At 33.6% G+C, this 13592-nt stretch overlaps 1 protein-coding gene and 1 non-coding gene across 2 annotated transcripts; both read left to right on the forward strand.

The window, feature by feature from the left end:
- Nucleotides 1–4111: 4111 nt before the first annotated feature.
- Nucleotides 4112–4183, forward strand: TRNAP-UGG (transfer RNA proline (anticodon UGG)). Its single transcript has one exon. It is a non-coding gene; the product is annotated as a tRNA-Pro (tRNA).
- Nucleotides 4184–4548: 365 nt separating this feature from the next.
- LOC145075300 (BRCT domain-containing DNA repair protein) lies at nt 4549–8965 on the forward strand. The gene is made up of 9 exons (XM_079021592.1): nt 4549–4576; nt 5232–5462; nt 5653–7188; nt 7296–7492; nt 7583–7852; nt 7936–8016; nt 8120–8228; nt 8359–8425; nt 8686–8965. Exons 1-9 carry the CDS (start codon nt 4549–4551, stop codon nt 8771–8773), a joined length of 2607 nt encoding a protein of 868 aa, XP_078877718.1. The 3' UTR covers nt 8774–8965.
- Nucleotides 8966–13592: the final 4627 nt, after the last annotated feature.

The following is a 13592-nucleotide window of genomic DNA, read 5'->3' on the forward strand; positions in this document are numbered from 1 at the left end:
TCATAGACAACAACTTTTTTTCTACACATAACAATTTATGTTTTAAAATATTATATTGTATAACTTTATAAAACATAAATTGTTGTGTATGAAGAAAAGATATTGTAGACAAATCACTTCACATTAAAAAAATATATATGTATTTCCTATATTAACTTTCACATTTAATACCCATTATTCTTTATAATGGATTGATGGCTTCCAAAGTTCTAAATGCTACATGGTGAATTAAGAAAATTCAAAATTAACTAAATGCAAAGTAAAATGTGTTTGAATTAAATCGAATAACCTTGAATGTAACTTATTATACACATAATTTTAAAATACCATACTAATAAAAAATTATGACCCTTAGCACTTGATCGTGCAAGTCTAACTAATTAAAACTGTTCTCATGTTCCCATATTATATGTCATTTGCAAATGATCTTAGCTTCCACGTTAGTGATAAATGATACAAAAAACACTCAAATTTTGAAGAAATTCAAGAATCATAACATGTTGTTAGAATTAGTACCATGCATGAGGATTTGGTTATGACCTTCAAACATAAAATTGAAATTAATGGAATTGATATAGGGAGTTTGGAAAGTTTCAACCATGCTCTGCTACAAAATAATAATAATAATAATAATAATAATTGGAGGTGGTGATTTGAAGGAGTAGAAGGCCTTTTTGGTGTAAGGTTGGGGAGTTTTGGTTTGGTGAGTCTTAGGTGCGAAAGAATAGAGTTTGAGCCTATATAATCAATTCTCTTAGTGGTATAAATGTCAAAGACATAATTCCTCATTATGTTTTGGTGAAACATGTGGGAGATGGTAATTCTACCATGTTTTTAGATAGATATTAAGATTGATGTGTGGATTTATAATTTAAGTTCCACATATTGTTTTTTCTTGAGTTAATATAGGGATTGCTATATTAAGGATCATTAGAATGAGTTGCATAGGATGTGAAAACGGAGGAGACAGATTAGGTGAGTTGCATAGGATTGCTATATTAAGGATGATTAGAATGAGTTGCATTGGATGTGAAAATGGAGGAGACAAATTAGGTGTGGAGCTGAACACACCCAATTCGAGGACCTATTGCATACTCTTCAAAAATTTAGTTCATAGGATAGTTGACTCGTAGTATTGGAAGTTAGATGCTTTATCAACAAATGTTGTAAGAAAAAACGCTTGATGATTTTTTTCCTTACCGGATAGGAATGGTGTCACAAAGTGGAATCATTACGTGCCTAGAAAAAGATAAATAATTTTGTTTGGAGATTGCTCATGAACGACTTTCTATTAGGAAAAGTCGGGTAAACAAATTGATTTATGTCCACGACTTATTATGTCCGATTTGCGGGATTGTTACATCCTTTGCGAGGTGAATTTAAAACATGTTTAAATATTTTTTTTTTTTAAAAAAAGTTCACAATTTCATAAAGTTTTCTATAAATAAACGGTCCCAAAAGTTTTCAAGTTAATAGTTTAATTCAAAGTGCGAGGTCTATCAAAACAAGGATTAAGTTTCGCACACAACGAGGCCTTCTAAATGTCTCACACCTCTAAATCTTTCATTTTTTTAATATGAGCGCATATCAAAATAAGTTATGCAATGAAATTTTCTAGTGAGCTACCCGAGGTCGATTTATTTGGAGTAAGATATAGCAATCTGACTTCATGGGCGGATCCGCAATAAATCCCCTCAAAAAAAAATCGGTAGTATAATTTTTTTAGAAAAATTTCGTTTTATCTAATATATATATATACATAATATTAATATTTTTAGCAAGATAATAACACAATATGTAATTGGTTTAGATGGTTAAGGTGTTAAGTGATGTTTCCAGAGGTTGCAATTTCAAATCTTTTTGCAAACATTTATTTTCTTTTATTTTTGCATATATAGCTTTATACATATTATATTATGATGTTTTGAAAATTAAACACAAGTATTAAATTGTTTAAGTGGTAAAGTGTTGAACTTTTAAGTTTGAGGTCTCTATTTGGAATCTTGGCTGTTACATTGGTGTATTTTATTTTGTTTATCAGTTTTTCAACTTGTTTTTAAAAATTTTAAAATGTCCCACATCGGCTATAACATGAAACATAGCTTATAACATCAATTTTAAAATTTTAAACTGAGTTTGGAAAACCGAGAAACCGAACCCGGTTTGGGATACCCCTTTACTTTGAACCTGGCTCCGCCACTGTCCGACTTACTCGAACCAAACGTCCGAAAAACCATATAAACACAATAAAGGCTTGGGTTCAATAACCTGGCCAACAACATATGACAATTTTATACTTTAAGAAATGGGTGGTTAAGGAAACACAATTCATATAAAGAATGCAATGCATGCAACTATCACATACGAAGCTAAGGTCAAAGTAAAGGGTATCCCAATCCGATGCTCGGTTTCTCGGTTTCCAAAACTTGGTTTTGGGTTTAAACCCAAACCCATTCGAAAGTTTAACTTGTTGATAATTGAGAAATTTGTGTTGCTTATATAACAGATGTATAGGAGCTATGTTTCATGTTATGGTTGATGTGGGATAATTTAGAATTTTAAATAACAAGTTGAAAAACTGATAAATAAAATAAAGTACACCTATGTAAGGGCCAAGATTTGAAATAGAAACTTCAAAGTTAAAAGTTCAGCATTTTACTAGTTGGACAACTCAGTACTTGTATTAAATTTCTAGATTTGAAATAGGGACCTCAAAGTTAAAAGTTAATTTCAAGATTTGAAATAGGGACCTCAAAATTAAAAGTTCAATGTTTAACCAGTTGGACAACTTAGTACTTGAATTTAATTTTCACAACATCATAATATAATATGTATAATCCATATAAAACTATATAAAAGGAGCTACGGAAAAAAAAGTTAATGTTTGAAAGAAAATTTGACCTTTCAACCTCCAAAAACACATTCTAACACATTAACCATCTAAACCAACTAGAACTTATGTTCTTATCTCGCTAAACATATTAATATTATGTATATATACACTACATAAAACGAAATTTTTCTAAAAAAATTACAATACTGAATTTTTTTTAGAGGCATCCCAGGATACCCCAGGATCTATTGTGGATCTTCCCCTAATCACTAACTCATGTTAATCTTAATAGTCAATATCACACAAATGACAGACAGTCCAAAGGTATATATATATATATATATATATATATATATATATATATATATATATATATATATATATATATATATATATATATATATATATATATATCGAACGAATTTCAGTTTTAAACAAAAAGTTAAGTGTCATTTGAAAAAAAAGCTTGGTATACAATTTTATAAAGAAAAAAAATTAATTTCTTTAATACCACTTTTTTCAAAAATAATAATTATTATTTTTATTGTTCCCGATTTTTGAGAAAAATATATAAGTTACCGTATAAAATATCAAATCATATATTTAAACTTCTCAATACTAATAATCAGTACCAAAGTTCTAAAACTTTGGATGATGCATAACATCATCCACATATCCACATTCCGTACAAACCATATTTCATTATTGACTTGTAATTACCTATATACTACTGCTCTCCTTTGACATCCCTTATTTATGCCATTACACGTAACCACCTCTCTTGTTGTACTTAGAGGGTGTTTGGCTTAGCTTTTGAAAGAGCAAAAGTGTTTTTAGAAAAAGTTGTAAACCTAACTTTTCCAAAAAGTTTATTTTCCTTATATCAAAAAGTAGTTTTTATAAGATCTATTGTTTTTACCAAACATTTTTTAGTTTTTTATAAGATCTATTGTTTTTACCAAATATTTTTTAGTTTTTTATCTTTTCCTAAAAACTAAAAGATATTTTAAAAGATAAAACAAACACTCATTTAAGAACACAACCCTCTATCATTAGTTCTTACCACCAAACTTTATATTTATATGTTTTGATTGCGACGTAAAGTTTATTTTTGTGTATTCGGATATTTTGTATAAATAAATCTCATATAATACAGATCTCTAGTTTGATTTGTTATTTTCAAGTTTGGATGTTACTTTGACCGTTTGACGTGATTAATCGTGAACTAATCATTGGAATTTGGATTATATTATAATATCTGTACTAAATTATCAAGTTGGGCATTTGGTCTAGTGGTATGATTCTCGCTTTGGGTGCGAGAGGTCCCGAGTTCGATTCTCGGAATGCCCCTTTTTCTTATTCAACTCATTTTCCTATTTCCCTCCAAATTCCCACTCTTTTTCCTCGTTTATCGCTTCGCATCCCCAAAATCCACAACTCATGATTTCACTATCATTTTCTGTCATTCAATTTGTAATCTTACATAATCAACGTTATATTCCATGAGTTTATCCTCCAATCTACGATTAAGTTTTCAGTTTTTCTTTTAAACTTTTTAGTGATCACTAGCTTCTCAAATAAGCTTCTACGTCGATTCTTCCATCTTCTGTAGAATAATGCCGGTTTTCTTGTTTCTAATCGGTTTTTGTTGTAGGCGTTTGGTGTGAATTGAAAGAACTGATTAGGGTTTTGGTTTTGCACAAAGTGTTTAATTTATGGCCGCATTGGACGATCGTGAAGCGGGTACATATTGTTTTTCCCTTCTATTGTTACATTTCCCAATAATAAGCATTGGCACACTCGAATATATGATCTAAATATGATGTGTGTGTTTTACTTGTATATCATCTGTTCATTTCTAGCTGTTCCAGAAAAAAAAAAAGAACTACGCTTTGTGATTTGAGGTGGTCAAAAGGGTAGCATTTATAATTTTTGGTTATGCATTTTGAATTTTTGATAGCATAGCTAAGGACTTGAATTTGTATATCAAGTACTTCCAAATAGAATGATTTTGGTGGTGAATAAGTGACATTTGTTAACCACATGGTTTGAAGTGAGTTTATTTTCTATATCAGAGGGAGTACTCTGTATTTAGTTGAAATTTCATGGTGGATTGAATTTCAAATCAAATCAATGCTTTTCAGTTTCCTAGTAATGGAACAGAGAATGTTATGGATTCTAGTATACTCTGTATCAGGTTGGGATTTCCAAGCTCAAAGCAATGCAAAGTTCTTACTTTTATTGTAATCAAGAGAGATGCTATGGATTCTTGTTTAGAATTACAGGGTTAAGAACGATCCATGGTTAATCTCATATACTATGGAGCACTTTCAGAAATTGTATTTGAAGGCTTGTAGCATGAACTAAGTCTTATGTGCATCCATTCTTGATTCAACAGGCAACAACCTTAATGTAAGTGTTGAGGATGATCATCTTATTGCTGGGGATTTTGATTTCACCGAAGAATTGGAAAGCCCGTTGCAGAACTTGGATGCAGATACTGAGGAATTGGATATTTCACATTTTGTTGGCGACCTGAGAGCCCTAATGGTAGATGATAGTGAGGATGAAATTGTGCTGGATAGTGATGATGAAGCTATCTCTGAGCAAAAACAGGGAAAAATAAGAGGTAAGCCAATTAGCATATTGAAGCAGGCATCTTGCTGCTTTCCAAAACAGTCATTAATGTCAAAAATTAGAAATCCCATTTGAAATTGTGTTTTTTTGCATCTCTTTTATGTTTATTCCTCATAAAAATATCATGTTGTGGCTTTGAGAAATTATGCTTTTGACTCATTTGTAGTTATATTTCTTATCAGGACATTTATGGCGACATGCACAATCAGTTGATGTTCGTTCTTCAGCGGGAAGCAATTTGACAGACAAAGTAACTGATAATATTCCCAGTGAAAGATCAGAAGAGAGAAACTTAGTGTCACATAATGAAAATGAAACTGGGAGCAGGGATACAGACACAAGATGTTCAAAAGGAGATAAGCTTGTTAATTTGAATGCCTCTTCCAATAATTTTGAGGGTGAGAATGCAGTAGTTGATGAATCTCAAGAACCTGGAGAATCATCAGAAGCTGATGCATTGGACTTTGTGGATCATTTTCTGTCAGTTAGTGCTGTAAACTCGTCTCCAGAAGTCAAGATTCTGAAATATGATGGGCCAAGATCACCTTTTAGTTCATGTGCAAAAGGGTCCCAAAAATTGGCAATGAAGACCAGTTTTATGACCAAAATTGGCGTTTCAACCTTCGATTGGGATAGTGATCAACCTGATCATGGAGGGGGGTTCTTTTTGGAAAAGAAAACAGAACCTGACATACAAAGAGATAAACATTTGAGTGAAAGATGCAAATCCAAACAACTGCCTGGAAACGATAGCAATGAGAGGGATGAACCACCAGATATGTTTGATGTTGGTTTTAACACTCAAATGGCAGCTGAAGCTATGGAAGCCTTGCTATATGCCACACCTCCACATATTGATGTTAATGAACATAAAAGGGTCAAGAATCCAACCACTGAGAATCCATCCAAAAAGTTCTCATTTCCTTTGAGTGCCAACTGTGATTCAAAAACCAATGGAATAAGTTTTAAGCAAAAGAGGGTTGCTAACAGAAGACATAAAATGTCTACTTCCTTCCATAATAAAAACCAAAGAGAGTTGAATCTTGAGTTACTGAATCTAGGAAAGGATGAAAACTGCACAAATGGGGATAATCTTACTGAACCAAAGAAGAAGGTATATGAGAAATCTTTGAAAGTTTATAAACGAAGGAAGCAAAAACAAGATGCAGACAAGGAAAACTTAAAACCAGATAATGAAGTTAAAACCTTTTCACCCGTGGCTTCTCGAACTAGACGTGGGTCCTGTGTAAAACGTTCACAAAGGACTGCAGATGCAACATGTAATGGTAAGCAGATTGATGTACTTCATAAAAGAAAATCAGGTGATTGGAAGTTTGATACATGGAAGTGGCCCAAAAAGAAAAGGACATGTAGAAATAGGAGACAAAATGCAAAATTGACAAACACCTTAAATGTTCAATCTCCTGTAGTCAAGGGTGGCAATGGTGAGATGGAAGGGAACTTCAAGGAAGCTTCTTTCATGTCAAGTGTAAAGAGGAAAGCACGCTCTGCTTCCATATACAGGTCAACATCTGGAAAGAAACTTAGCAACACTAAATGTGTTTCAATGAGGATTCCAAAAACTTTAAATGAATCTGAACACTCGTTCGAATCTATACCAGCTTTAGGTGGTGAGGAGAAGATAAAAGATTTATCATCAAATGGAAAGAACAAGACACCATCCATTATGAGTGGCGCCTCTAGGACTTCTGATCAGGGTATGCAATATGCATTATCACAACAAAACTTTTCACAAATTGCACTAGAATTTATTACTTTTTGTTATCTTTTTTACATCATCAAATTTTAAAAAGTGTCTATTCAGTAGGTCTACCCCGGAAGCAACTGCACAAGAAAAGCTCTACAAGTTCCTCTCTCAGGAATGAGCTTCCTAGATTGGGATTTTCCGAATCTGCCCCTGATTTTATGTCAAAGGATTTGAGGAGACGTAGAAGTAAGGTAGAAATCCGTGTCTTGTTCAGCCAAAGCCTTGATGATGATGTGGTTAAGCAGCAGAGAAAGGTTCTCCAGTTTGTTTCAAAAAGCTTTTCTAGATCCAATTTGCTTCAAATAGCTTTTCTTGATCATGAATTTTGTATTTCTTTGATGAAGATTCTGAAAAAGTTGGGAACTTGTATGGCAACGGATTGCTCAGATGCTACACATTTTGTAGCTGATAGATTTGCAAGAACAAAGAAGATGTTGGAAGCAATGGGTTTGGGTAAACAAATTGTAACACCCTTGTGGCTAGAGAGCTGTGATCAGGTAGGGTGTATTATTGATGAGAAAAATTACATCCTTAGAGATGCTAAAAAGGAAAAACAGATCGGCTTTAGCATGCCTGTTTCATTGTCTCGTGCAACAACACATCCACTTCTAAAGGTAACTGATAATGATTCAATATTACACATGATAAAAAGTTTATATGAATATGCTCATTAATTAATATGCCCTTAAAATACCAGGATCGAAGAGTCTTCATTACCCCAAATGTAGAACCTGACAGAGAAATGATTAAAAACTTGATCAAGGCTGTTCATGGTCAGGTGTGATCATCCTCTTATTTTATTTTGATGATTCTAAAATAAATAAATAAATATAAAATATAAAAGAATTGCTGTTGTCATGCATATATGAGATGCTCCATAGGTCATGGAAGACATTGAGCAAGCTAGCATGGAGTGCAAGACCTCAGATGATATGTTAATACTGTCTTGTGAACAAGATTATGTATCATGTGTTCCATTCTTAGACAAAGGTATAGATCCATATAGTATTATGTATCAAGTATGTTGCTATTTCTTCTAGTATTTAGCTGTGTTTTTTATGGCTCCATTAAATGTTAATCTGAAAGTTAGATGAAAAACATTAAGTATATGTACTTGCAGGTGTAGCAGTTTATAGTTCAGAACTCTTACTAAACGGGATCATTATTCAGAAACTAGAATATGCCAAGTAAGTAGAAAAAAAAAACTATTATTAGAATAATGATCCTTTTTTTTCTTTTTTTTTGTTAAAAAGCAATTTAAAAAGTTACAAATGCTTGATTATTATGCCAAGACGACTTTTAACCCCCTTTTGGCATCTGATTCTTTCTCTGATTTTATCATTTTGATCCATCAGCATTAAAATATAACACAAAGTGACCCATATTTACACAAATTGGTTGAAATAGGGGCATACTATTATTTATTTAGCCAATTTTACATTTTCAGGCATCAACTGTTCAAGGGGCATATTATAATGAAGCGCTATGCAAGGAAACGGAAGAAAAATGGAAGCGGGGATCTTGATGTAGTGTAGTTCATGGTGGTTAGAAGAAACATCAACATCAACATCAACGCTCTGATGTTTTGTACATTTGTTCTCATATTATAGCGACTTGTCAAAATGGCTGTTTTGAAATATGGTTTTCATCACTTTTTGCTACAAATCCCAATTCCCAAATGTCATTTTGATTCTTGTTGTAGTCGAATGAGGATTTTTGGCATACCTTTTTCGTACACACAGTAAATATGAAATTTACATGAGATGCCATGAGTTCTAGTAAGCTCGTCCTTTTCCCTTTACTTATACTAGTTAGTTGCCTTAATTTTTTTTGGTGTCAACAAACTTTGTTTTTTTTTTTTAAGAGCATGCACAACTGGAGAATTTATTTTTCGTTAGAGCTTTTTCATGAATTAACTTGGAGTAAAAAAAGCTTAATTTAGTCTCTATGATAGTATAGCCTTTTCAAGTTGCTTATTTATGTGATCTTGTATAAGTTGTCTAATTCTAACAGGTAGAAAACCTATGTGACCCACTAAAGGATTGAAAAATCTTATGTAAAGAACTTGTTAATTAACAAGCACTTTGAAAAAAACTGTGTTTGAAAGCATACATTTTTTGGTCTAGATTTGTGTTTGAAAGCATAAATTTGTGTTTGTAAATTTGATTTTGATCTAGAAAGCATACATTTTTTTATGAAAAAAATTACCTTGCCAAACAAAACTAGAGCTCCAAGTTTGCTAAACAAATCTAGGTTATACTCCCTACCTTGCCTTGTTTATGGGAGTGGTTCAAGTTAAGTTGACTTAGTTTGTAGAGAGAGATCTGCAAAATAATAATAATAATAATAATAATAATAATAATAATAATAAATGTAGGCTAACAATATTTTGATTATTTTCCATCAATATGTTTTCATGGTTGTTTCTTTTCGGTGAGCACAACTAGATACATGTAAAGTTTAATAAGTATATGCAATTGCATACTTTAAAATTTTTACTAGTAGTGTTAATTTTTTATATAATTCTTCTTTTTTAGAGAGACATATGTAAAAATTTTACAGTGTTAATTTTTTATGTAATTGCATATGTAACGTTGCATCCCTAGCTGAAATATTTGCATACTCATTTCGACTAAATCTTCTTCAAAACAGATTATGTTTTATCAAAAAAAAAAAAGACACCTCTTATAACACTTGTTTTCGGGATTGCTAGTTGTTGACTTTAGGATTTTAAGAACATAGGATTTTGCGAATTAACCTAAAGCGTAGCGAGTCTTTGGAAAGACACGAAGCGACAATTTAAAGGAAAACGCGACACGACTTTGAAAAAGCAAGGTGCGTCACCACAACACCCCAAGACCCTAGGGCCCTGTGTTTTGGGGGCTATTTAAGGGTTCTAACTACTATGGTTTCCCCTAAATCTTGCCTCCATCCTCCAGAAGTGAAACCCATCGCCCCTCTCTTCCATTCTTGGTGTTCTTGATGCATTTGGTTGAGTCTTGAAGAGGAAGCAAGTGAATTGTTTGTGTCCCTTTTGATATTGTCTCTTTGGTGTATGAAAACTCCAGCCCCCAAGGTTGCTTGGTGTTACTTTGTAACGCTCAGTTCTTAGGTAAATTTCTTAAAATATAAAGTGTTTCTTTATTTTGCACATTAGTCTATTACATTGGGCTTAATCAAGGTACACTGGGCGTATCTTGGTGATTCATGGACACGGGATTTTCCCCTGGTACGTTGGGCGTATTCGAGCCAGGGGCAAACCCTAAATTTTAGGGTTTAGCCCTATTTAAGCACATTGTGCCCCAAGGTTTCTCTCATTACCAGCCTCCATTGTCCCCAAAGCATTATCTCAAAACCATAATCCTATTTTAGAGAAATTTGAGCCTTGAGTGTGTTTTCGGTGTGTGTTTGGTGCATCTAGAAGAAGAAGAGCTCATTGGAGGAGGATTAGTTTGCTTGGAGCTTGAAGATTCATAACTCTTTTCACCTTTGCAAGCTTTTAGACATATAAAACTTCAAACTTTATGACTCTTTCGCTTAGATCTAGATTTGGGATTATATTCGGTATGTTTTGGTCCCTTGGTTTGATTCCTGTGAGTAGAAGTTACTCCAGAACTTGTATTGGTCATTTCATGGTATTTCTGGAGTTGTAGAATCATAAAAACAACATCTTGATGGGTTAAGCTCAACCATGCATGAGTTGATGGTCTTAATATGAAGTTAGAGTGTTAGAAATACATGTTGGGCCTCTTTGAGCCATGCAAAGGCATCAATTTGATGACTTTATCGTTTAAGATGTTTCCCTTGAGCAGGATATGTGTTTTGGACATTTGGACTTAAGCAGTGCTTAATGTGAGTTTTAGCATTTTGGGGAGTATGTGGGGTGTACAAAGGGGTACGCTCAGCGTAGTGCATTTGAGCCCTGATTTCCCTTATGTTGTATAAGCTTGTATGCGGGGCGTAACTGGTAGTACGTGTGATGTACTCACCAGAACCCTTTTTGGGCCATTTCTTGGGCTTTAGGTCTTTTAGGCTTGGGTCATAGCTTGTTGGGCCTAGGGTAGGAATGGTAAAAGGGTCTTTTACCCTTTATGAAAGGATTGCGATTGGACTTTAGTTGTGGCTATTATCCTGATTTTTTATTAGAGTTAGTTTGAACGTGTTCATTTGAGGAGCCATCGTAGCAGCAACATGTGAGTGTGTATTTGTGCATCATTTGATTGAGGTGAGTCTTCTCACAGTGTTTTGGTGGGTTGAAGGCACCAATATCGGCCCATTGATTATTGTTATTACAATGCTAACTGTCTATGTGACTCTTGCATATATACCGGGCGGGGCCCGATGCCAGGCGAAGCCTGATGAGTGTGTTGGATGGGGCCCATCGCATGTTATTGACAAATCTGTATTGGGCGGGACCCAATGTCGGGCAAGGCCCATTGGATGTCGAGTGAGGCCCATTATATGTACAGTATGAGGTATTTTAAGGAGAATTCACTAAGCTTTGTTCTTACGGTTTAAGTTTTGTTTCAGTTACTTCTGGTTCGAAAGGGAATGACCCGGCTTGATCGTAGCGCACATTTATGATTTGGGGATTGTACTCTGATAACTATTTTTACTTTGACATATTTTCGGATGGTTGATATGAATATTTGATGGTTTTGGGTTGAATTAAAAATGAAATTTTTACATATGTTTTTTTTGGGGGTTTTACATACTTTCTGGACATTTTAATGGATAAATAAGTGCTTGTTTGTGTCCCTATTGTTCCATGCAAGAATTTTGTAGCATTTTAGTCATGTTTTGAGATTGAGTTTAATTGAGGCATAGATATGGATAAATTCGGAAACTTTATCCATCAAAACTCTTGTGAAATTCAGATATAAGAGTTATAAATCTTGGTTGAAGGGATTAAGGGCTTACGGAAAGAATATGTTCAGACGAGAAGCGTGACACACTTTTTGAAGGGTTACGGCCTGCCTCTAGATACACTCCACAACTATTTTGTCTTCTAATGTACGCGACGCGTCTACGGGCTGGCATTGCGCATGAGCCGTTGACTGTTGACTGGTTTGACTTTTGGAAAAACTATGATGAATTTGATATTAGGTGGGATTGTCTTAGTTATTTTGTTATAGAGGCTACTGTTAAGATTCTATTGTTGGCATCAGTTGAGTTTTCTCACTATATTGTGTGTGGCATTGTATGCCCAATGTGGTAGGTTGGTTAAGTATTGTTAGAGTACGATTGTGTATTTATGATGGTTAGTCTATTTGCTTGGATTGTGTTGATTCTAGGGGATGATAGTCTTGTACCTACATGCCCACTAGAATGATAGATGGAAGTTCAACATGTATTTGGGATGATGACCTTCTGCCTATATGCCCTATCAGGTGTTGACTATGGTCTAATCATGCTTGGAAGTTCAATAAGGCTTTAGGATTATGGTCTTATTCCTATAGGCCCTTTAAGGTGTTGATTATAAACCGATCATGGCTAGAAGTTCTTCGGGTCTTTAGGATGATGGCTTGTGCCTATAGACCTACTAAGATGTTGACTATGAGTCTTGTATGTATGCATTGTATATGTGATTTGATATATGATATATTGGGGAACTCACTAAACTTTATGCATACAGTTGTGGATTAAATATTTTTCTGGTAGTTCTGATGTTAAAAGGAAGGACTCAACTTGACTGTACCGCACACATTGTATATGTGATGTGATATATGATAGATCTTGCTATTGATTTTGTTACAGACTTTTGTTGATTTTACATTATTACACTGTTTTGAAAACTGAGTCTTTATAATGTTGAACAAATGAGTTTATATATTATTTTTAGAAACGAAGTTTGACTTTATACTCTATTTTTGAAAATGAAAATTTTGGGACGTCTCAAATTTCAAAAGAGCGTATAACCTTGTCAAATCAACATGTTGAAAAAATTGGAAATTTAACTCGTTCAAACTTTAAAATAAATAAAATAAAAATGAAAAATCTAAAAAAATCTAGATTTTAAAATTTGAAAACCAGCCAAATCTCAACTAGTATTTAAATTTCAAAAACAAACAGATCAATATAAATATCAAGATATCAAAATTCAAGCAAACTCATAAATCTAATTTCTAAATTGTAGAAAACAAAACCTAAAAAAACTTGGGTCACGACCGTGTGCCATCTCTGGTGTTGTCGCTTTTCGTCACCCTTATGTTAGTCTCATGTTAACCGCTTCTTATCGTCTGGTGGTGTCGATGGAAAATTCCAGAATCTATATCACTAGGTTGTGCAGACTCTCTGAGACTCTTGTATGTACTTCATCTCTCCACTCTCATAAGATCACACTCTCATCCCTAT

The sequence above is a fragment of the Lactuca serriola genome, chromosome 9 (genome assembly GCF_051521515.1).
Source record: "Lactuca serriola cultivar US96UC23 chromosome 9, Lser_US96UC23_V15, whole genome shotgun sequence".
NCBI classification, from domain to species: domain Eukaryota; kingdom Viridiplantae; phylum Streptophyta; class Magnoliopsida; order Asterales; family Asteraceae; genus Lactuca; species Lactuca serriola.

Coding starts and splice junctions, on each gene's coding strand:
- LOC145075300 (XM_079021592.1), top strand. CDS start 4,549: ATGGCCGCATTGGACGATCGTGAAGCGG. Junction 4,577..5,231: donor ATTGGACGATCGTGAAGCGG/GTACATATTGTT, acceptor TTGATTCAACAG/GCAACAACCTTAATGTAAGT. Junction 5,463..5,652: donor AAAACAGGGAAAAATAAGAG/GTAAGCCAATTA, acceptor ATTTCTTATCAG/GACATTTATGGCGACATGCA.